This window comes from Parus major, chromosome 25LG2 (genome assembly GCF_001522545.3).
Source record: "Parus major isolate Abel chromosome 25LG2, Parus_major1.1, whole genome shotgun sequence".
NCBI lineage: Eukaryota > Metazoa > Chordata > Aves > Passeriformes > Paridae > Parus > Parus major.
In genome coordinates, this window is record NC_031794.1 from 545,955 (window position 1) to 568,263 (window position 22,309).

At 53.2% G+C, this 22,309-nt stretch overlaps 3 protein-coding genes and 1 long non-coding RNA gene across 12 annotated transcripts; 1 reads left to right on the plus strand and 3 right to left on the minus strand.

The window, feature by feature from the left end:
• Positions 1-292: 292 nt before the first annotated feature.
• ANP32E (acidic nuclear phosphoprotein 32 family member E) lies at positions 293-9,016 on the minus strand. Of its 2 annotated transcripts, none has more exons than XM_033519792.1 (7): positions 8,734-9,016; positions 7,083-7,232; positions 6,456-6,578; positions 5,612-5,774; positions 4,706-4,860; positions 3,832-3,883; positions 293-2,989 (listed from the first exon to the last, which is right to left on the minus strand). In XM_033519792.1, exons 1-7 carry the CDS (start codon positions 8,785-8,787, stop codon positions 2,925-2,927), a joined length of 762 nt encoding a protein of 253 aa, XP_033375683.1. In that variant the 5' UTR covers positions 8,788-9,016; the 3' UTR covers positions 293-2,924. The 2 variants fall into 2 exon arrangements, with proteins under 2 accessions (XP_033375683.1, XP_015505777.1); XM_015650291.1 differs by having other exon boundaries at positions 293-2,992.
• A 143-nt stretch (positions 9,017-9,159) lies between these two features.
• On the plus strand, positions 9,160-17,922 carry LOC107214683. 5 transcript variants are annotated; one of them, XR_001524993.3, is made up of 5 exons: positions 9,160-9,378; positions 10,263-10,755; positions 11,635-11,745; positions 12,090-12,299; positions 17,676-17,922. It is a non-coding gene; the product is annotated as an uncharacterized LOC107214683 (long non-coding RNA). The 5 variants fall into 5 exon arrangements; XR_001524996.3 differs by having other exon boundaries at positions 9,166-9,378; positions 10,583-10,755; XR_004500256.1 differs by lacking the exon at positions 9,160-9,378 and having other exon boundaries at positions 9,390-10,473; positions 10,583-10,755.
• Positions 11,139-16,474, minus strand: LOC107214681. Of its 3 annotated transcripts, XM_015650289.3 has the most exons (6): positions 15,324-16,471; positions 13,543-13,611; positions 13,216-13,304; positions 12,937-13,059; positions 12,751-12,856; positions 11,139-12,365 (listed from the first exon to the last, which is right to left on the minus strand). In XM_015650289.3, the coding sequence occupies exons 1-5, from the start codon at positions 15,658-15,660 to the stop codon at positions 12,773-12,775; spliced, it is 702 nt and encodes a 233-aa protein (XP_015505775.1). In that variant the 5' UTR covers positions 15,661-16,471; the 3' UTR covers positions 11,139-12,365; positions 12,751-12,772. The 3 variants fall into 3 exon arrangements, with proteins under 3 accessions (XP_015505775.1, XP_018864512.1, XP_018864511.1); XM_019008967.2 differs by having other exon boundaries at positions 11,139-12,856; positions 15,324-16,470; XM_019008966.2 differs by having other exon boundaries at positions 11,139-13,059; positions 15,324-16,474.
• Positions 17,923-18,679: 757 nt separating the features above from the next.
• On the minus strand, positions 18,680-22,301 carry CA14 (carbonic anhydrase 14). Of its 2 annotated transcripts, XM_015650287.2 has the most exons (11): positions 21,935-22,301; positions 21,784-21,804; positions 20,971-21,150; positions 20,761-20,903; positions 20,224-20,319; positions 20,080-20,146; positions 19,857-20,014; positions 19,653-19,782; positions 19,546-19,566; positions 19,390-19,474; positions 19,147-19,294 (listed from the first exon to the last, which is right to left on the minus strand). In XM_015650287.2, exons 1-11 carry the CDS (start codon positions 21,984-21,986, stop codon positions 19,213-19,215), a joined length of 1,035 nt encoding a protein of 344 aa, XP_015505773.1. In that variant the 5' UTR covers positions 21,987-22,301; the 3' UTR covers positions 19,147-19,212. The 2 variants fall into 2 exon arrangements, with proteins under 2 accessions (XP_015505772.1, XP_015505773.1); XM_015650286.2 differs by having other exon boundaries at positions 18,680-19,294; positions 19,390-19,566.
• Between the last annotated feature and the right edge of the window lie 8 nt (positions 22,302-22,309).

Consider the following 22,309-nt stretch of genomic DNA (forward strand, 5'->3'; position numbering starts at 1 on the left):
AGACACAAGGCAGGATCTGTGATAAGCAAATCTCAAGACTCACCCAGACTCGGATGTCTATGACATCTGAGTTAAACTCACCTGGAAACACTTGGGGAGCCATTCGGGTTTTCCAGAACATCCTTCCTCAACTGTTCCAATGTTACCAAGGACTAAAGTATCACAAGTCCAAGTTCCACTCGAAGAAATACAGATTTCCACCCAATTAAAATACAACCAGAAAGAAAATTCCCCTACTCCATTCCTTGAGAAACATCCTGTTCTCCACAGGTGGACATACCCCGAGAAGTAATCCAATACAATAGTCTCAATTTATTTGAAATAATTCGGTTTGAAAACTTTTTAATTTAAAATTTACAGCACACATGGGGAGGAAACATGTTTTGTTACAACTAAAAGTTACCAGAAGAGTGCTGCAGGGCTGTTGTCTTTAATTTAACACTGTCATGGCTTTATTCAAAACACAGTTGCACAAAATCAGTTACTCCAAAGTTTCAGGAAAGAGTCGGAGAAGGAACCAAACCACACTATATACAGACTGCCATACAAAGAGCATTAAAATAGGACAAAACCTCTACAAAATATAAAACCCACCCTGACGTATTTGCATGAAAAGACCACCCACCAAGCAAAAAAGTTTCAAAAGTTATCTGGAGGCTCTGAATTCCTCATTAAAAAACGCTGTTGCTGCATGCCGGGCGGAGGACACGGGACCGGGGATGTGACACTGGGACAAACAGATTCTTGGGTTGGTGAGGGGCTCAGGTTCCACGTGGTGGCTGACGCACGGCACTGCGGGTGTTTGGGAAGTCTGGCCTAGGGAAGGGCTGTCACCCCTCGCAGCTCAGTCTGTCTGGTCTCAGGAGCTGGACTCGCTTATCCAAACAAGCCAACTACCCACATTATTTTAATCCATCAAAATAGACTCTTTTTTTCCATTTAAAACTAATTTTATCTGCATCAGTAACAGACAGTTAAGTAAAACCCTGATATGGAGGTGCTCTAACGTACACACTTATAAATAACAAGTTTCAATCTAAAGACAGTAAGCAAAAGGATGGGAAAACACTTTTTCTCTCAAAGCTGAGCACGGAGTGAGTGCCTCGCCCAGAGCCTTCAGGACGTGACAACCGTGCACTGACCCACCCAGGACTCATCACAAACACAGGACTTGGCTGTGGCTGCAAAGCAAGTTTCACCATGGCTTTTCTAGTGTCTTTAGAGATATTTCTTAAAAAACACAAAGCCCAAGGAGTCGGTTGTTCCCGAGTGTACCACCACCCGCCAGACTCCGCTTCGAGGCCGGGAAGGTTCGGCCCCGCTACACAGCTACAGGAGAAACCCAGAGTTAAGGCTCTAGTTGGGGGGAAAAACCACACACACAGGGAGTGAGGCTTTGCAGAACTTCAACCCTGCATGATCTAAACTCCACCGAAGAGCTGGAGGTCACACTGAACTAGTGCGCGAAATTCCTAAGGAACATCCACAGGGAACCAGGTGATGAGGGACTGACTCGCTTAGGCCCAGGAATCTCCCTCCTCCCACCCACAGGCTCTCCCCAGTTTCTGGCAGCTATTGACAGCCAGGACAGGTACAAAAATAAGTCTCTGGAATAAAGCTGTGTGTGATATTTGGTTCAGGACCTATGTGAGACAATGTCAGTCAGTGTGATACCACGACTGCACTGTGTGAAACCCAGATCATGCCTGAAGGAGGAATGCCAGAAGTCAAAATTTGTTTCCAACAAGAAAGATGATACATTGGGGCAGATTTGGAATTATAAAGGCTGCTAGAAAAAAAGCTACTCAGCACATCCCCCATGCTTGCTCCTGATGCGTCTCTGCAGCCACTCAATGTAAACCCCCAAATATTCCCAACTGTTATACACAAACCTTTTGTGAGCCTTTTGCCTACAGCCAGATTTAAACAGTTTAAGAGGTGACATGCAGAGAAGGGACAACTTGGGTTCATCCTTCCCTTCAACAGTTCTAGAAAAGCTGGGGGGTGGAAAACAACACACTTGGAGGAGTTACCCGTTCACTTCTGCATCAGAAATGCATATTTCATCTATTTTATACATTTTATAGCCATGAGTGGTGCAGAATTCCCAGAATGACAATGCAAGAGCAAAGTGAGTGAAGGTTTAACAAAGATTTCTAGCCAAAAGGTTTAAAACTACACATTAATTGCTTTGTTAATACCTGCAGTGACAATGGACTTGGGAGAAAATTTATGGATTGCAACCCTTTAAGGACTACAACTCTTTCAGTTTGCCAAAATACACTCTTGAGGGAATCTAGTGAATACTCCAAACACTGAACATTGGAGCAAGCAGGAGAACTAAAACATCTTCTGAAACCCACTGAGGCTTAACCCTGGAACACCCAAAATAGAGGAGCCTTCAAAAATAAAATCACCTTCTAAAAAAACTGAAACATGGGTGTCATCTAGTTGGGGGTTTCCAGTTGAATCCATGGAAAACTTGGCCTAGAGTCAACTGATTTAAGAGAGTGGGGAATTCGCTGTAGAGCATTTTTCAATTCAGCTTTTTAAGTGTAAAAACTTTAAAACCCTGAATGAAAACTCCCAGTATTAAACCCATGGGGTGTGGGGTTGGATTCAGGGCTAACAATGACCAACACAGCAAGATTGTACGAAATGAAAGAGCTCCAAAGAAAAGTCTGGTGGGGGGAATTTGTCAATGGCTTTAGTGATTATAGGGCTGAAAACTGTTCTCTACAGAAGGTTCCCTATGGGCTATCAGAGTTTATCTGGAATGATAAAAGGGGCAGGAATAGTAAAACCACACTTCTGCTATAAAAAGTTAACATAGGATTTCTGTCAGGACATCTATGGTACATGGACATACAGAGCTGCATAATCACTATTGCGTCTTCCGTAACAGGAGAGTCTGGTCCTGCAAATTAATCCTCCTCTTCCTCACCTTCATCCTCGGGCTCTCGTTTCCTCTTCTCCCCTCGGACGCCCTCTGCTAAGGAGAGGGGGACACACACAGCCCGTTACACTCTGCCCACACAGCACTGACAGCCAGGGGACGGCCATGGGGAGTGTCCTGTGGAACATCCCTGCACGCCCCGCAGCACCAGGATGCTGCACAACAGCCCCGAGGTTTTCCAGAGCAAAGGGCCGCATGTGGGCGGTGAGTTGTGTGCTCTGGTGGTGGGAGTCTGCAGGGCAATGCTGCCCCATCCAGCCCAGGAATTCCCCAGCAGTCATTCCCTGGCCCCTCCTGGCTCCAGGGCTGCATTTGTACAGAGTGAAAAATCCACACTGCTCCTTCAGAAATAACCGTTTCTGCCAGTGGGAAATGCAGCACCCAAACGTGCTCCACTGAGCCCAGCATGTGGAGGAGACAGGAGCTCAGCTGGGGAGAAGTTCTGAGATGTGTCTTTACAGAGACATGGAAATTTTTATGAAAAAACTTATTTTAAAATACTCCAGTAAGCCACTTCTTGCAAACAGAACTTTGTCCCTGTAGCAGAATTGCTTATGGAGAAGCCACTTTCTGCTGGATAAAGGGAAAGCTCCAGCTGCTCCTGGGGCTGCCAGGTTTTGCTAGCAGAGACTGGTGCACTTGAGGGATATTTTCAATGTATGTAAATAATAAAATGCACAGCAGAGCCCCACTCCTCTCCACACTGGACAACAACAGTTTCCAACCATGCAGGAGATAGTGTCTTTCCTTTCAGAAAGCTGTTGTTTCTTCATCACTTTTACTTTTGTTTTTGTGTTAACGTGCATGTCCCAAACCCACAAAAAATTACAGAGAATTGATTGTTTCAGTCACAACTTCAATACTTGAGCACTTACCTTCTTCCTCCTCATCACCTCCTTCAACATAGTCATCATCATCCTCTTCATCCTGTACAAAAATTGGGAGATATCTTTACAATTGCTGTTTATTGAAGTCTTGCTTCCACGATGATCCCAAGCAGAAAACCAGGAATTCCCTGCTCATTTCTTTGCTTTTCCCCACTGTTCACTACCTTAGGCCAGCTCAAGGCTATTGACAAATTAAGTGTGAGAGAGATGGCATCAGCTCTAGATTGCCTTTGAACCTGCAGTCAGTAAGGGCCTGGAGGAAAAGGTGCACACCACTATCCTCTTCCCAAGTTACTGTGAAAATTAGTAAGTTGCTGCACTGTTGGGTTTTTTTTGTCTTGTTCTAAAGCTGATAGATTAGAAATGTAAATGAATTAACAATCAGCTCCAAAGAATTTGACAATCTCGAGTCTTGTTTTTGTATCCCCCTGCTTGGTGGAATTAGACAGCGGAGTGTGACAAGTACAAATGGGAAAACAAGCTTCTGATACTGGCTCTTGGAATACTGGGATTAAAGCCACTCCACATGAACTCTTATCAAAGAAGCAGTACTGGCTGGCCACAGGGGCCTGCAGTCCCAAGGCAGGGTGCTGCTGGTGCACACAAAGCCCCACAGCAGGCACGTTCTCCTGTCGAGACCTTGCAGCCATCAGGGGCCAGGACCTGACCAGGGCCCAGGGCTTTACTGCTGTCCTGTAATTTGTGTGACCAGTTTAGAGCTACAAGAACTCTGCTCATCACCTTCTGAAAGGTGGCTGTTTTCTGTACTCTGGGAACTGTACCAGAAGTGTTTTCTGTAACCACGGAACCCCACAGGAGCTTCTCTTTGCTTCCTGCATTTGGCAGAATTTACAAACTTTACCTGAATTTCTTCTTTCATCAGGTATGAAAGACCAACTTCCTCCTCCTCTTCACCTTCCCCCAAATCTGAAGCTCCATCATCCTCATCATCTTCCTCTTCATATTCTCCTGGAGGCCCAGCTTCATTCTCATCATCATCGTCATCTTCATCCCCTTCTGCAGCAAAAGACACACATGGAGACCAGAAGTTCAGTTTTGTTCACTCCTCTCTGAGTACAGCAGGATGGGCTGGCTCTAATAGTTTTTTTCCTGAAGGATTTGGGGATTTTTATTTTTTTCTAAATCCAGGCAACACATGGGAAATGACCATAATTGTAACCAAGTTAAATTCTGTCATTTTTTCTGTGAGAAAGACTCCCAGAGTTTTTCCATCGCAAGCTTCAGGCAAAACTCTCCATGTCTGAAGCAGCTACAAATGCAAACCCCTGCCAGCAGAAGGGGCTGACAGCCATAACAGCTCCCCTAAGGACTGCAACCAAGTTGGGACCAAAAGAAACTAGGTGAGCTCTTGGAACTAAAATTTGTATTATACTGAAGCAGGTGGCTGAAGCCATTGCCAAATCCTGTAAAATCGTAATTTTTTATTCAAAATAGTGTGCGTGTCCCCTTGCTCTGCATCGCTCAGTGGCACAAAGGGCTTTACTGCTGGCAACAACTTTGAGAATATTTGTGTCTTTGCAAAAGTATCTTTAGTAATTCCCTTAAGCCCAAGCAGCTCCTGCAGGACTGGAACCCTCTGACGGGAGTTTCTGCTCTGTATCACTGCATTAATGCCAAACACACTCTGGACTCTGCTATTCAGGAGCACGAGCAGAATTGCACTCATGTGCTCAGGAAGACCCCATGCTACACAGAGAGCTTTACTCCAGCATCCCATTCCTACTCCGGGTTTGTGTCAGGAAGTTACCATCATCATCATCCTCTGAGTCTGGTGCCTCATTGTCCTCCTGATCGAACCCATCCAGGTATGTGATCTGCTGGAGCAGCTCAAAGATGCTGTCCCTGTAGTCCTCAAGGTTTGTAATCTCACAGTTGAATAGGTCAAGGCTCTTCAAATTCTTCAGGTTTTGCTGAAAATAAATGGGAAGTTTTTTTCCTGTAGTGCTCCCAGATACAGCAGGGTCACAGCCCAAGTGTAACAGAATTTACTTTGTCCTCAGCCCTCATTTCTAGTTAGAATTTTTCTCCTTCAAAGTTCAGTCCAAGCTGCTGGCAGTGGCCAAATCTCCAGTGAAGGCACTGGGAGTTGTGTGGAACAATTCCCATGCAGCTCCCAAAGCCCCAGACTCTCCCACACCTTGGGGGCTGGGTTATGTGTGCAGAGCCCAGCTTTGGACAGAAACCCAAATCATCCAGAAAAATGGCAGAATGGATCACCATGAGCAGCTCCCTCCTCTGCTTCACTGTCCCACTCCTGGCTGTATCACACCCGAGTCTGAGTCATGTCACAGCTTAATGAAAACTCATCAGACAAACACACCTTAACAAGCAAACAGGGGAATCAGCACGACACACCTTGGCCACCTTTCCTTCGAAGACAAAGCAAGCCAAATCATCCCTGATTTGGGACATCCCATTCCTGACACATTTTCCAGCAGTGCGGTTACACATGCTGTCCTACAACCATGGCACTGAGTCTATCCAACCAGACCAACCACGAGACTGATGAACATTTGTACCAATATTAAGGGTTCTTGATAAAAAATAGTACTTATTACATCTCCCCAGAGCCCCTCCCACTTCACACTCACAAGAGCTTCCACAGTGCCAAGATCTTTGATTTTGTTGCCACTTAGATTTAGATATGTGAGATTAGGACATCTCTCTGCAAGGACCTCCAGGCCTCCAGAAATGACGTTGTCGCTCAACTCCAGCTATTGTACAGAAAAAAAGGAATTAACAATTAGATTTGCAGTCTTAGATTCAGCTGCATTGCTGTTAATTGTTCCTCCTTTAAGAATGTAATCACTTTTGAAGATTCACCCAAGGTAACAACCTTTGTCTGTCAAAAAGTTCCTCTACAAATTAAAAACCGTTCCTTGAAGTCTCATGGGTTTGGGCACCGCAGTTTTAAGCTACCAGGACTGGAGTTCACTACCAGCAATGAGTGACCCAAGGGCGTCCCACCAAGGCACAGCTGGACCTTCACCATGTCCACAGCCAAGCAGTTACTGCCCCAAGAGGTGCTGGCCAAGCCCAACTCACCACAGTTAACTGGAGATGCCCAGAACAGTTTCAGTTTTCAAAAACACCTCTCAGAGGCACGTGAAGCACCTTCAGCACCACGCGAGTCCAACCACGAGTGCCGCAAGGTGCGACCACGGCTTGCCCCCCCTGACTCTGCCGTCCCAAAGCACTGGCAGCCAGGAGATACCCACCTTCCGCAGCTTACTCAGTGTGGGGAGCTTGGCCAGCGACGTCAGCTCAACGTTGGCCATGCTGAGAAACTGGAGCTCCTTAAATGAGTCATTGAGCCCTTCGATTTCCCCGTTGCTGGACCGGCAGTTATCGAGCACCAACTCTGTCACCTGCAAAGAGGCCAGTGAGGCACGTGTGGGTGCCACAGCAGCGAACTCCCACCCTCACCTGAACCCCACCTAGACACTGGGCACTGGCTGCTGGTTTGGGGCTTCATTTAAAATCAGAGCAGTCTTCTGCCCAGAAATCAGCAACACCCATCCAATTTAAAAATTATGCAGCAACTTCCCTTCCTCTAAGCACGCATTAAACTCTGCAAAAACTACCAGCTGACCCCAAAACTCCATCGATGGACTGGTACAGCTGCTCTGGCTCCCCACAGAACCTCTGCAGCCAGGACACATCAGCTGCCCTGTACGCAACTGCTGACTTCTCCTCAGGTCTCATCATTTAACTGTGCATAACCAAACTCATAAAACCAGTTTCTCTCTGAACCTAAAATCTTCTGACTCCAGATTATTTTCCCAGAGAGTCCTGGAGGTTAATTGAGCCCGAATAAATAATTTCCTTGTGCCCAAGCCACTCGATAATCAATATAGGTCGTGTATATGGAGAAGCAGCAATAAGAAGCAACCAATTAATTTCAAATTACTTTATCTAGAGTGGAGTGTCCACTCAGGAACAAGGTGACTCTTTCCTTTCCCCAAACACTAACAAATTTTTGGGAGTGCTGCAGACCCCAAGCAGCACAAAGCCAGCTTCCCACTATTGCTTTATTTTTTTTCACTGAAAGACCACCATTATCGCACACAGACACCGAATTGTAAGGCGAGCCGCTGGGGAGAAAGGGAGGTTCCCAGCTTCGTACCCGGCAGCTGCACGCTGGCAGCGCAAGGAGGCCTCTCCGGGTGCCTGCCTCCCGCAAACACGGCTGCGTGGGTTAAAACAACAATTTCGGGCAGCTTTTCCCCCCCAAACCCACGTGCGCCAGGTCGGGGAAAGCGAGGGGCTCTGGACTTTTCTCTCGGGGCGGACCAGGCGCCGGTTCCTCAGCGGGAAGGGGGAAGCGAAGCTCCGGAGCCAGCGCGGGGCCCCGCCGCGCACGTGCGCTCCCGCCTTTCCAGGGCTTCGGGGCTTTCTTTTTTGCTTTTTTTTTCCCGGTTCTTTCCAAAGAAATGGAAAGTTGGAAGCGCGGGGGGACGCGGGAGGGGTATGGGGAACCCACGGCACGCCCGGCGGGGCGGCGGGCGCGGGAAACAACGTTAATTATATTAATTAAAGGCGCCGGGATGAACGACGGGCCGCGACAGGGGCCGCCGCCGTGACCTGTTTACTGCGGCCGGGGGAAGCGGCGGATTAACGTCGAGGGAAGCCGAGGCCGCCGCACCCCCCGGGAACTTCGGGGCACCCCGAGAGAGGAGGTGGAGGGGGAGCGCGGGGGGGCCGCGGGTCCCGGGGCCGCGCCGGAAGCGCCGCCCGCGCCCCGCCGGGCCCTGCGCCACGGCTGACCCAGATTCGGCAGCGGTGCCGCCGGGCCCGCGCGGCCCGAGGCGGCAGCGACGGCCCCACGGGGCGGGGGGAGCGCGCCCCACCGGCCCCGCCGCCCCTCACCTTCTCGGGGGCCCGGTTCCGCAACTCCAGGTTGATGCGCTTCTTCATCTCCATCGCCCCCCCTCCCGCGGTTCCGCACTGGCGAGGGAGGGTGGCCAAGAGCGGCCGCGAGGGTCGCTGCGGCTGCGGCGGGCGCCGGGAGCGCGCCGGGAGTGGGTCGGGGGTCGCCGGGGCCGCCCCGGCCGCGCCGCTCCGCCGCAGCTCCGGCACCGTCAATGGCCGCCCTCACACTGCGCCTCCATGACACGGCGCATGGCGCCCCCCCCCGGCCACGCCCCGCCCCGGGGCGGGGCCTCCCCGAGCCGCGCCGTCATTGGCATGGGGGGCGCCGCGCCATTGGCCGAGTGCGCTGCCCGTCCGGCCGGGGGGTGGGGTTTGTGTTCGCGCGCGGGGGCTGGCGGCTGCGCGCGCCCTGAGGGGGCCGGGCCGCGGCTGTGAGGGGCCGCGGCTGTGAGGGGCCGCGGCCGGCCGAGGTTCGCAGCTCCGGAGGGGCCGGGCCGTGCGCGGCCATCCCCGCCCGTGCTCCCCTGTGGGCGCCGTGTCCCGCCGCGCCGCCTCGGAAAGGGTCTGCCCGCGGCCGTTGTCGCCCCCGGTGTTCCTCGGGGCGCGCGGGGCTCCACACGCCGGGTGTCGCGGTGGAGAGAGGTTCGCACCCCGGTCCAGCGCGGACGGGACCCAGCTGGGTTGGGCACATCCCCTCACTCCCGCTGCCGTCACATGCCCGGTGCCATGAGTGAGGGTCCAGGGGCGCTCGGGGGTCTCCGGTCTTGCGAATTTGTATTATTTTTGGTTAATTTGGGCGATGGCAGCACTGCCAGCGCATCGGGGAGGGGAGACAGTTTCACACAGCTGAGGAATAGTCCGATTCCTAAAATCTGAGCCACTCGGGGGGATATATGAGGCTCATTTCCCTCTCTGCGTGGATACATGGGATTTGTATCCCCCTTGGGTTGCATATGTGGGATTTGTATCCCCCTTGGGGTGGATAGATGGGATTTATATTCCTCTCTAGTTGGATATATGTAATTTAGATCTCCCCAGGTGGATAGATGGGATTTATATCCCTATGGAAAGTCTTTTCCTATTTATAATTAATAATTAATGAGCATTTCTCTATTGAAGCTTTTCTCCTGGAAAATGATCCTTGAAAAGAGCCTGCGAGCTGCCAGCTCATGCCCAGGCAGGACAATCTTAGGACAAGCAGTTCCAAATATTTACATGTTGACTCTTTTAACTTTGGAGACAAATAACCGGAGACATTTTGGCAACATGGTGACAGAATTTAAAAAAACAAAAACCAACAACCCAACATGAGAATCTTGGGTTTGTTCCAGCTTTGTGTAAACTCCATGGAGAAAATATTTCCTGTTTCAGGATCAAATGGGGAGAGGTCATCCAAGGAGTTTGTCTGGTCTTTTAGGAAAGGGTTAAAACGGGGTTGGAAAGACTGGATATTGTGAGTGCAGGAATGGAGGAAAAATGGGAGAGAAAAAGGAAAACCGGTGAAGGATTATTTATTTTTGTTCCAGATCCATGGGATGTGGATGGAAGCAGTTCATGTTCTTCACAGTGGAGCTTGAAGGGCTGACCTAAGGTTCATGTTGATGGACAGTTGTCCATCAGTGGTGAGAACAAGGAGTTGAGAATTCACTGAGGGAAGACAGGAGAATATTAAAGGCAGGAGAGCAGCCCCAGCCCCCATCCATAGTTGCCTAAATCTGTACCAGATCGCCTTCACAGGTCACTAAACAGCGTGTTTTCAACCCTGGAGCCAGTTCCCTCCTCACTGCTGGCTGTGGGTGGCTCTTCCCTGACCATGTTTGTGTGTCCCTCACTGGTTCTTTTGCAGCTGAAACCCAAAAACAGCCGCTGTGGGCTGTGGCTGCCCCGGGACACCGCTCCTGGACCGTGGCAGTCGTGCTGGGAGCAGGTGCAGCAGGATTTGGCTCCGGGATGGTTTGATAAGGAGCTGCTGGAAAACGCCAGAGACCTGGAGAGCTTCTGCTTGCTTCCTGCTGGGAGGTAAGTGGGAAAGGTTCTCACAACTGCAGGGAAAATCCTCTTTGTGTTAAATCTGCTTATCCCAGGGGTTTGCTGGGAGAGCTGGGTGGCTGCTCACGGACACAGTGGCTGTGGAGTCACCACCATCCTCTGAGTGGGGGAAAAGGGTAAATCTGGGAAAGGAACTTCCAAAAGAACATGAGAACATTTTGGGACTAAAGAGGTTTGGGTGAATATTCCCAGCTTTGGGAGCAGGAAATTTCAGGGTGTGCCCATGTGGGGTGCGTTTCTGTCAGGACATCACTGTCCCAAAACACCGCTGGAAGGTGAGGATTTGATCGGGAAGGTTTGTAACTGGAGGATTTGCTCTGGAAAGGAGCAATTCAATTTATAGTTAGGCCAGGTTACAACAAACTGGTTTATTTTCAATGTCTGCAATAGAGGGATGGTATATAGAAACATACCACTTCTTTTATTTTCCTTTAATTGCTTTTTACTCCACTCCAGGCTTGGAAATCTCACTGCTGTGTGATCCTGAATAATTTTCCAGGGTGTTCTTGGCTTTTTTCAATCCATCTTTATGGCAGCACAGAGCCAGGAGGTGGCACTGCCAGGCAGTGTATCTAGTCTCTCTCCTCTAGACGCTTCTGAGCCCTTTTCAAGCCTCTTCGTGTCCGTAGGAAACAGAAGTTTTCTTTCCAAGGCTGGGGCCTGGATAACCTGGGAGTGGTGGGACAGGCCAGGGCTGGCGCCGCTGCTCCGTGGGTGCAGAGGAGGTGGGTGGGATGGGTCGTACCTGCTCCCGGGGTCTGGGAGGCTTCTGAAGGGAGCCAAGGGCTCTGGGGACTGTGACCACCATGAATCTCCTGTTGGCTCGACTCAACCTCTTTTGTCCTCTAGGGTTACATGGGTGCACCTGGGCCAGTTTTCCATCCCTCCTTCCTGTTAACCCTCCCAAGGAAAAGCAATGTAGGCACCGAGTGTGGGAGTGCACTTTTTTCCTCCAAAAAGGTATTTAACTGATTTTTTTGACCAAAATCAGCCATTTCTGCAACAGTTTGCTCTCTGTATGGGGGGCTGGGGTGGTGGGAGGTTTTCTGGTCCAGCTTCTCATCGCACCCAGATACTGTGGGTGTTTCCGGAAAATAAATGGTGTGAAGAGCAGTTGTGGAAGAAACAAAGTTGGGAGTTCCTGGCTGGGTTTAGAGGCTCGAGAAGATCCTTCTGATGGGACAAGCACTGCACACGCTGTTTGTATTTGTTATGCCAGTTCTGGTGGTGGTTACGGGTTGTTTACTGTGAGAGACCGTGCACCAGGTGTTGGGGATTTTATTGACAGAGGTTGTTATTTACAGCAGAATCTGAGGAGACAGGAAGGGACTGAAGCATTGCAGAGCTCTCCGTGCTTGCGCCGTGGGGCGGCACCGTCCCTCCACCAAAACCTCAGACACAAAATCTCGCAGTTCCAGAACAGAGACAACGCCTCGTGGAGAGGATGTCATTGTCAACACCTGACAGTGTCCTGGTCACCACCCCAGCCACCGTGTCTGGAATGAGGGAAAAAGGTAAGCAGGTTCCAGAGCGTGGCAGGACGGGGGTCAGCATATTCCTGCGATGTTGGAGAGTTCCATCTGTAGGAGAAGGTTGGCCAGGTGGGACAGAGCTTCAGAGGAACCTGGGCAGGAACCAGCTGGCCTGTGAGGTTCATCCCAACCCAAACCATTCCAGGGTTTTATGGAGCGGGATGTTTGAGTGGATGAGCAGTGGGAGGTGCCTGGCTGCTCACACCTGTGAAGGTCCCACTGAATGCCTGGAGGTCATTGGGAAAATGCCCTGGAAAGCCTCTCCAGGCCATTAGTGGCATCAGAGCTGCTGGTGAGTTCCCTGGCATCGCATCTGGACGCCTGGAAGGGTTTGTTATCTTTCCATTGTTTTGGAAAGTTGCTGCTTCAGAAAGAATTTGATTTCCCTGGGTTAAAGGACACACTTTGAGTGAGTGTTGAAATCCCAGAGTACCTTTGGAAGAGGAGTCTGGGGGTCATAGCAGGAGACTCAGGAAGCTGAGGAGGATGATGAGGGTGAGGTGGCCCTGCAGGGATGGTCCCAATGATTCCTGGGAATCCTGGTGAGCCAAGGAAAATCAATCAGTAAGAAAGTCCCAGCTCTGCCTGTGGCAGAGCTCCTGAGCTGACAAGCACCCACCTGACTGTTGTCAACATCCCTGGAATCCCCTGGAGCATTTGTGTCTGGTAATCCTGAAATCATGGTGGTGGCATTCTCTACTGGAAACCACTTCTCCCAGTCCACCTCTCCAATGGTGCTTGTCTAGATGTGCAGAAAGAAATAACCTGACATGTCACAGCATAGGATTAACTCCTAGTCTAAAAATCAGCAGTTTTAATCCATTTATTTTTCCTTGTGGCAGAGATTTGGGTGAAGAAAACCTGTTTTTTGGGGAATACTGAGATAAACCCAACTCACCTCATATGTATCCAACTCATACATGTATGTGGCAGGGGTTGCCGTGATGTTGTCATAGTAATAATCTTCTGTGGAATAATAGTAATTACCTGGAATGGAAACAGTTCCAGGTGAGGTGGCACTATGGGGGTGGAGGACACCTGTCCAGAATGGGGTGAGATGAGTCCCTCCCCCATGTCCTGGGTTGTGATCGCCCAGCCTTTCCCCCTGAGAAGCCAGGGTATCTCAAATTAATCTGGACAACTCGGAAAAATCCCTTCCCAGCCCCAGTTAACTCACTCAGGCTTGTGGAAAATGGTAAAAAGGCTTAAAAAAGGCATTTCTCACTTAAATGTGCCATGTAGTCATATAAATCCTGTGTCATCTCCTCCATGTCATCTTGGACTTCTGCCTTCCCTGAAAGCAAAGGAACAGCGTGTGGATCATCACGCAGCGCCTCGGGTCGAGCTGTGGGTGTGGGGTCATGTGAAGTCCCATTGATTTATTGGTGCTTTGGGCAAAACCCGTTTCCTGTGGGACTGATGGATTTACAACCTGACCCATAATTAGATCCCAATGAAAGGTGTGGGAGGTCAGACCAGAGCTGGGGTTTTCCTCCGTGTTTGGGTAAGGATGTGCCGGAAGCGAGAGATGCAGTGGTGGGGATGGAGCCTCTGCACCCCAGAGCCAGAGCTGGGCTGGGGCTCCCCTGGGATGAGCCGCTCCTCCAGGATCCAGCTGCTCCAGCGCCTTTGGCTGTGGAGCTGCCAAGGGCTCAGAAGGGACCCTTCTGTTTCCATAGGGCTGAGCCACTAGAAATAAGTTCTGGCCCATGTGACATTGTCACTGTTGGAGCAAGTGGCTCATTCCCTATTCCAAACACAAGGTTCTGTGCGTTCTCTTGTTTTTCGGGGGGATTTTTTAAAGCAAATTAATTGGGAATATTAATGTTCTAATAGTCACAGATTCATGAGAATGGAAGATATGGAATAAGGTATTTTTATAGTTTGATATTCATTTATAGTCATAAATAAGATGATATTGTGATTATAAGTTGCACCATTAATAGCTGGAATGATGGCTGTCAGTGATGCCCAGGGCCAGCTGTGGCTCCAGGTCCCTCTCCAAACCCTCCCACTTCTTCCTCTCATATCCCTGACTTTTTCAGCACTGGCAAAGCCTGTGGGGGAAGCCCAGGTCCCAAAATTCTCATTAGGGAATTCTCTGAAAACAGTGACTGAGGCTGAAGATTGCAGGGTGGGATCGGGGCTCTGCAGGAGGGACAGTGCAGCCTCACCCGTCGTGGTGTCAGGCACCCCAACCTGTCCCACTCCCATCCTGAGCTTTTGGGGAAATTCGGGCTGAAGTCGGGACCTGCCCACCCCTCTCCTTCCCACGCTCATCCTCTGGCAATGCCCCAGCAGCGCTGAGCTCTGGCTCTGGGGCACATTATCCTGTGCTTTCCCAAAAGCCACTCCGAGCCGGCTCTTGTGTTTACACTGCAGTCACACTAACGGCAACCGTATCCCAAAAAGAGCTTCCAGCCGGGAATCCCCTCCCTGATGTTTCATGTTCGGGTCTGTTCCTTCAGTGAGGAGAAGAAAGGGAAAGAGGAAGAGGGAGACTCTTGGCATGGCAGAGCAGCAGTTCCCACTTCCCCTCAGCCGCTGCTTCTCTGCATCCGAACTTCCCAGAGATGGGGGAATACCATGCTCATCCCTAAGCAGCTCCAGGCTGGGGTTTTTCTCCCTCGGTATCTTGATTCCACTCTTTCCCATCTCAAAGTTCCCAAGTAACTCTCAGGAAATCCTGCTGGGGCTTTTTCCCGGTGTCTCCTAATAGCTCCCAGCTGGAATTTGCAAATGATTTGAACACAATGCAGGAAACGTTCACTATCCCACTGTTCTGCAAGCACACATTTATGGAACTTTCAGTAATTTACATGGTGTATTCCTGGTATTTTTTTGCCTGCAATCCTCTTTCTCCAAGAAAATCCCCCCCAAGCTCTTTCAGCTTCTAAACCCCTCCATCTGCCCCGCAGCATCCCAGGAGTGTGGGAATAATCAGAGCAGCGAGCTGAAATCCAGCTGCCCTTAGAAAAGCCCGGGAAACACGGGGAATGTATTTACCCGTCAAGGAATGAAGGAGCAGGAGCACAGCGATGCACAAGTTCATCGTCCTCCGTTGGGTGTCGGCTGCCGGCAGCGGCTCCGCTCCTGCTCCGCGGGCCCTTCCTGAGCCGTCCGGTGGGGCAGGAAATGACTCGGGGGGGGTTGAGAGCGGGAGGGAGCCCGAGCTGTGCCCGGAGCTGCAGCGGGGAGGGCTGAGCGGGTCCCGTGTCCCGTGTCCCGTGCACCGAGTCCCGGCGGTGGAAGTTTCCCGTTGTGGAGGCGTTTCGGATGGCTGAATTGCAGATCTTGGGAAGTTTTCCCCGGGGAGGGTTAGTGCCGCTGGATGAGTTCTCATATGGAGGGAGGATGGTTTTGATTATGTTCTAACAGAGCAAAGCAGAGCTATAAATAGCAAATTCTTCTGGGAGTGAAAGCAGAGATGCTGACTAGGAGCCAGAGTAAAAGTCCTGACTTCCCGTAAAATCTTGGGGTATTTTTTTGTCTTGGCTTCATTTCCCCTTCCCGTGCCTCAGTTTCTCCATCAGGAGGAAGAAACATGAACGGTCATGGATTTATTTTAATTTATAGTGGGTAAAAACACCCTGAGGAGAAGGCGATAGAAGAGCTCCTGCGAGGAGCCAGCGGGATCCAGGTGGGAGTTGGTGCAGACTGGAGGGGGAAGGAAAAGGGGAAGCGAAGGAGATAAAGATGATGTAAAGGTGGTGTAAAATCGGTTATTTTTATAACTCTTGAATATGGAGGTTAGAAAACCAGGAAAGAACAAGACTTGCTAAGTACAGGAGGAACTCTGTTTTGGGCTGCAGGGCCATGGAATCATGGAAGGGGTTGGGAGTGGCCTCAAAGCTCATCTCATTTCATCTCATTTCATCTCATTTCATCTCATTTCATCTCATTTCATCTCATTTCATCTCATTTCATCTCATTATCTCCCGTTGATTTTAAACCAAAGATTTCTGTAGATTTTAAGGATTCAAATCAATTTTAAGCCAAGAATTCCCCAAAGCAGACTTTTTTCCCTACCACCAGTGGACCCAACTGAAGAATTTTTCCAGCGTATCCCAAAGCCGATTCTCAGCCTCCCTGGGGATCTCTGTGCTTTGCCAAATGAGCTTCCCCCATCTGTAGAGAGATGTTTAGCGAAGGGTTAAATACCCAGGAATGCTGAGCAGGAAGTAATTCTCTTCAAATCCTCCTCTCCACAAGATCCTCCTCTCCCTCCTCCACAAAAATAACATTGGAACTCAAAAATCCCAACCCAAGCAGAAATCTGAACTTGTAGTGAAGAATCCCAGCAGGGCTGGAGGCACTGGGGGAGCACGGAAGGGTTAAAATATCCTGGGATTAAAGGAACGGGCAGGGAAGGGGTGAGGAGGGTCCCTGAGGATGATTATGGCTTATCAGATGAGTGGATGGGGTTGAATGGACAAACCCTTGGCATGAGAGCTGGGAGTCAGAATTCAGTGGGATTTGCTGGCTTGGGATTTTCTGACTCTTCAGAACTGGGTGTGATGGTGTAAGACTTGGAAAAATCGAGAAAACTTGGAGAATCCACTAAGGAACATGGATAAAATGTGCCATAAGGAGGTAAAAAGGGGGAAACAGCTGCTCTTCCCTGGCTGTGACCAGCTGGAACATCCCAGCAGCATCCTGCATCCCAGGTGCAGATCTTGAATTGTGTTTCTGGATGGAAAAGGAAACCTCTCTATTTTTGTTCTGTTTTCTTTTTGCCTTTTTTCTTACTGATTCTTCGCATCTGGTAACACAGAGCAAACCCAGTGCAGCCACAGAAAGGAGGAAGAGCAAGGGCTTTCCCATCTCCCGTCCCAAAACCTTGTTTCCTATTCCCCAAATCCCTATTTTGCTCAATCTTTCTACTTTCTTGTCTTTGTTTTTTTAATTATTAAAGGGTTTTTTTTTTGCCAAGATCCAGCAGTAAAATCTGCCACAGCAACAGAGCAGCAAGGGAGGGGCACCTTTCCTAAGGGAAAACTCAACACGTGAACCAAAAGAGAGGGAAAAAGGAAGGAAAAGGAGAAAAACAGAAGGAAGAGTGAGACTCTTGTTTTTTGCCATGAGGGAGCTGCATCACAGGGATGCTCTGGGCACCCAGAGCCTGGTGCTGTGTCGGGGGGTTCAGTCCAAGGAGGAAGGTGCAGCTGAAGTCTGCGACGCTCGGATGCGTTGTGTCATTTCCCAGCTTTAATAGGCGGAAGCGAAACAAGAAGGGAAATTAATACAACGCAGCCGGTAACTCCCGGTTCTTCCCTGAACAATGCCTCGTGCCCAGGAGATTCGCAGGATTCCTGCGGAAGAGGCTGCAGGGGACATTGTTTGGAGTTTTCCTTGCAGGAGACGTGAGATGGATGGAAAAGCCAAGCCCTCATGGCAGCAGTGCCCAGCACTCCCTGCAGCACCATCAGTCCACAGGGAGGTGGAATGAGCTGCCCATCCCATGGGAATCTGGAGGGAGCGGCTTTGGAGCCGTCCAGGCTGTTGTTGCTGGCTGATGGAATTTTTTAGTCTAAATAAAGTTTTCCTGCTCTTCCCAGCTCCTCTGTAAACAGTGGCAGCATGGGGGTGGAGGACAGAATCAGAATTGGAGATGTAAGGGGCTTGGAATAGAGGAAAAATGCTGCTTTAAAGAAGAATTCCTTGAAAATAGAAGAGGGGAGAGAGGAGAGATGAGAGATGATCCGGCAGATGAGTGGTACTGTGCATAGACTGTGTCAGGTGTCCCCAGTGCAGTCCCTGTCCCGAGTGTCCCTGTCCCGAGTGTCCCTGTCCCGAGTGTCCCTGTCCCGGGTGTCCCTGTCCCGGGTGTCCCTGTCCCGAGTGTCCCTGTCCCGGGTGTCCCTGTCCCTGGTCCTACCCCCCCCGGGAGAGGCCTCCGGGCCGGCAGGGGGCGCAGTGCGCGGCCGCCATGTTCGCTGTGCCGGGGCTGCCGTGCCGGTACCGGGGCCGGTACCGGGGCCGGTGCCGGTGCCAGGCGGGCGGCCCCACACGGGGCTGCGGGGGCCAGCGCGTTTCTGGCCGGGGCGGGGGGGTCTGGCAGACCCTTTGGGGGCACCAGGGGACGCCGCAGGAGCGGCAGGGGCGGCTGAGGGAACTGGTGCCGGAGTGAGGATCCCTGGGATCGAGTGAGGATCCCTGGGATCGAGTGAGGATCCCTGGGATCCCTGGGGCGACTTCGGGGGCAATGGAGAGCATTGAGAGAGCAGCGCTGGGGCTTTGGGGGTCCTGGCCCGGCTGTAGCGAGTAGCTCTGCCTGATGCTGGTGAAAATTGTAAAAGGGTCTTACTCTTAATCCAAAAAGTAATTTGGAATGGAATTACAGAGGACAGAGGCACGCCCAGCCTTTTCTGGCATATCCATCAGGGTCTCCCTTCCTGTGTCTGGATCTTAAGAGGCAGAGTCCAGGGGGAGCTCCAGGGCTGGGGAACTCGGGGCAGGACCCCCCCGTTCTCTCGTGTTTGTCACCCTGGGGTGGTCCCTGCCCCCGGAGCAGCCAGTGGTGCTGGGGCTGATGCTCTGGGGTGGGGGGCACTGGGACTGGAATGCTTTGCCCTTCTCTCACCCCTGTTCAGCTCCCAGGGGGGTTTGAGGTGCAGCGGGGGCTAAATTATTTTTTGATTCAGAGTAAAACCCTTTTACAAGAGCACGGGACACTGTGGCTGGTGGGGAGAAGGGGAGGGGGGAGAGGGGTCGCTTCCCCCATTGTGCTCTGCTCCAGCCCTGGGGGGTTCTGGTGTCTTGGGGGTGATGGGATCCAGCTCCAAAGCTCCTCAAAGGCCCCTGTTCCCTCCCCAGAAAGAGGCACCAGGAGGGGGAAAGGGCTTTATTAACAGTGTGGGGGACAGTGTGGGCCCCTCCCAGCCCAGCCTGGGGGTCAGCGGGAGTGTCCAGTGGCCATGGGGGAGCGGCGGGAGGAAGCCTTGAACACGACGTCCTGCGCCTGTGCCCGCCTCGCGCTGCCGGGGCAGAAACCAGGGTGAGAGGGGAGCTCCATGGAGCTCGGGGTGCCCCTGCTGTGGGGGAGCCTCTGAGGGGGGTGGGGGGGTCTCACCGCATCCGCTTGGCCCCAAAGTGGACGGCGAGGAAGAGGCCGACGCAGCCGGCGACGGTGCCAAAGATGATGGCGATGACCTCACCTGTGTGACACCGGGGGGCTCAGGGGGGTGCAGGGGTGACCCCCCAGCCCAGCCTCCCGGCCTGGCCCTACCTGTGGAGTATCCCTCTGGCTCTGCAAGGGAAAGGCCAGGGTCAGGGCCATTGTGCTCCAGGAGCCATGTGAGGGGTGCAGGGGACCCTTCCCACCCCTCCACTCACCTCTGGGGAAGGACGAGAGCACCGAACGCAGGTTCAGCTCCTGTGGGGCGCGGAAATTGTCCACCAGGAGCTGGGGCTCCTCCGGCTCGGCCTCCTCCGTGGAGTAAAGGCTTCCCTGGAGCTGCTCCAGCTGGAAGGGGAAGGTGGCAGCACTGGGGGCCGTGTTCGCCAAACCTGGGGGGCTCCCCCCAGAGCGGGTCCTACCTGGGCCCGGCTGATGCGGACGGGCTGCGGGAAGACGGTCCAGAGGACGCTCTGGAAGCAGGGTGGGGTGGTCAGGGACCCGTTGTACCGATAGTAGCGGTCGAGGTGCGCAGGCAGCAGGTCCCGGATGCTGAAGGAGGGGATGGCCACCGTCTGCCCTGTGGGGGGGAGCAGTTGGGGGTGCTGGGAGGGGGATTTGGGGTTCCCCCCTCCCTCTCCTCACCTGCGTAGCGGATGCTGCCAAGATGCTTCAGGATGTTGTCATAGGCAGGGTGGGGATCATCTCCCACCTGGAGGAATGAGGGGGGATCAGTGAGGGGCTGGGGAAGCGTGGGTGGGTGGGTGGGGGGCTGTGTGGGGTCCGTACCTCCAGGAGGACGCCGAGCACGGCCAGCCCGCCGGGGTGCTGCTGTGCCGCGCTGGCATCGGCGAAACGCTCGGCGTCGAAGTGCACCACGTGCATCTGCGGCACAGCGGGGACCCCCTGAGCCCCAGCCCTGCCACCCCCAACCCCTGCCCGGCTCCCTTCCTGCAGCGCTGCCTGCACCCGTCCCAGCACCTCCGGCAGTGCCCAGACCTGCTGCCTGCTCCCACTCCTGTTTCCCACCCTTTCTTCCTTCTGCACCTCGTCCCCTCCCTGCACTCATTCCACATTTCCCTCATCAGGACCCCTTTTCCATTCCCTGCAGGAAATTCCTGTAGTGCAAACCTATCTTCCACACTGTTCCCATGCTGCTTCCCACACTGACACCCCTTCCCACAATCATTTCCCACACAATTCTCATGCCATTTCTTGACCCCAGACCTGTTCCTGTCCTCCTTTCCCACCCCATTCCTCATCCATTTCCTGCCCCCAGACCCATTTTTGGAGCTGTTCCCCGGCCGGCCCACAGAGCCCCCGTACCTCGGCGGGGGCGCGGTGCCCGTCCAGCAGGTGCTCAGCGCCAGCAGCGTGGCCAGGCCGGCCCCAGTGGAAGTGGAGCTGCACGGCAGTGAAGGTGTGGGGCAGCCCCCGGAGCCGCAGTGACGGTGGCAGTGCCAGCACGGCTGTGGGACAGGGGGTCAGCAGGGCTGGGACACCGGGGCCTCCCCCGCTTCTTCCCCCGGTGCTCACCGGTGTGGCCGTTGTTGGCGAGGCTCAGCCGGGGGCTCTCGGGGTGCTCGTAGCCCTCAGGCTGCAGCGGCGGCAGCGACAGGTCCGGCTGTGCCCGCGCCGTCGCGATGTCGATGGGTGACTGCGCTCGACCCCCACACTCTGGGTGTCCCTCGTGCCAGTGCTGCTGCCCATGGGGGCCTGGGGGGCACCAGAGTCCAGCTGGGACCCCCCAACCTCACCCTGGGGGCTGCTTCACTCCGCAGGGCCCCGTGACCCAAAGCACCCTCGGTGCCCCCCAAACCGGGACGCGGGTGACATTCCCAAGGGCCTCGTTAATCTGCTGGGGACATTTTTTCCAGCTGGGGGAGCTGGGACAAAGCCGAGCCCGCGGGGCCGGGGGGGCACCCATGGGTCCCCTGGGCCCGGCAGGATGGGGCTTAGCGGGATTTGGCCAAGGCCGGATCCTAATTGGATTTGGCAGCAGGAACCTTATGTAAAGGAGCACAAAGGGACCATTGGAGCGAGGGGGACAAGGGGGGGCAGGAAGGGGAAAATGGGGGGCTGCACCCATTCGCCCCTCCTGCCTCGGGGACCCAGGTGGGTGCCTGTTTGGGGGAACCCGGGTGTCTGCGGGAGAGCGAGGGGAGTTCTGTCGTGCACCCATCTCCATCCCATTTGGGAGACCCAGGTGTCCAGGATCAAGGGGGAGCTGTCACCCATCCACCTCCCCACCCTCTGGGGAGACCCATGTGAGCCCCTTAGCTCAGGGGGTGGGGGGGTGCTTTGGGGAGGTGGGGATAAATGGGGGTCCCTGGGGGGGGCCCCACTCACCCTCATACGTCCAGTGCGGACCTGTTGGGGAGAGGAGAGGCAGTGGGGGGGAGGCTCTGCCGAGCCCCCTGGCCCAACATGGGGTCACCTGAGGGGGGCTGGGGCTGCACCCCAGAGCTGGACCTGCCAGGGGCACCCCGGGAGGACTCACCAGCGGGCAGGGCGGGGGCCAGGCCCCCCAGGAGCAGCAGCACACTCAGCATGGCGGGGGGCAAGGGGGGCTGGGTGCCACCGGCCCGGCCCTAAATACCCACCCAGGGGGACGGGCCCCCCCGGGGGGACGGGGAGGGCTGGAAGGGCCATGCCCGGGATGTTGGGGTGTGAGGAGGGTGGAGATGGGGCTGTGGGCTTGCAGGGTCTGCGGGGCTGTGAGCTCTGGACTTGTGAGATGAGGGGTTTGTAGGATTGGGGTTTGTGAGGCTCTGGGGGACTCTGAGGGTTTGGGGGACCTGAGGGGGGGCCTTGAGGAGGGTCGTCAGCTGGGGTCTTGGGGGGGTCTGGGGGTCACCCTGGGCCTCGTGGAGGG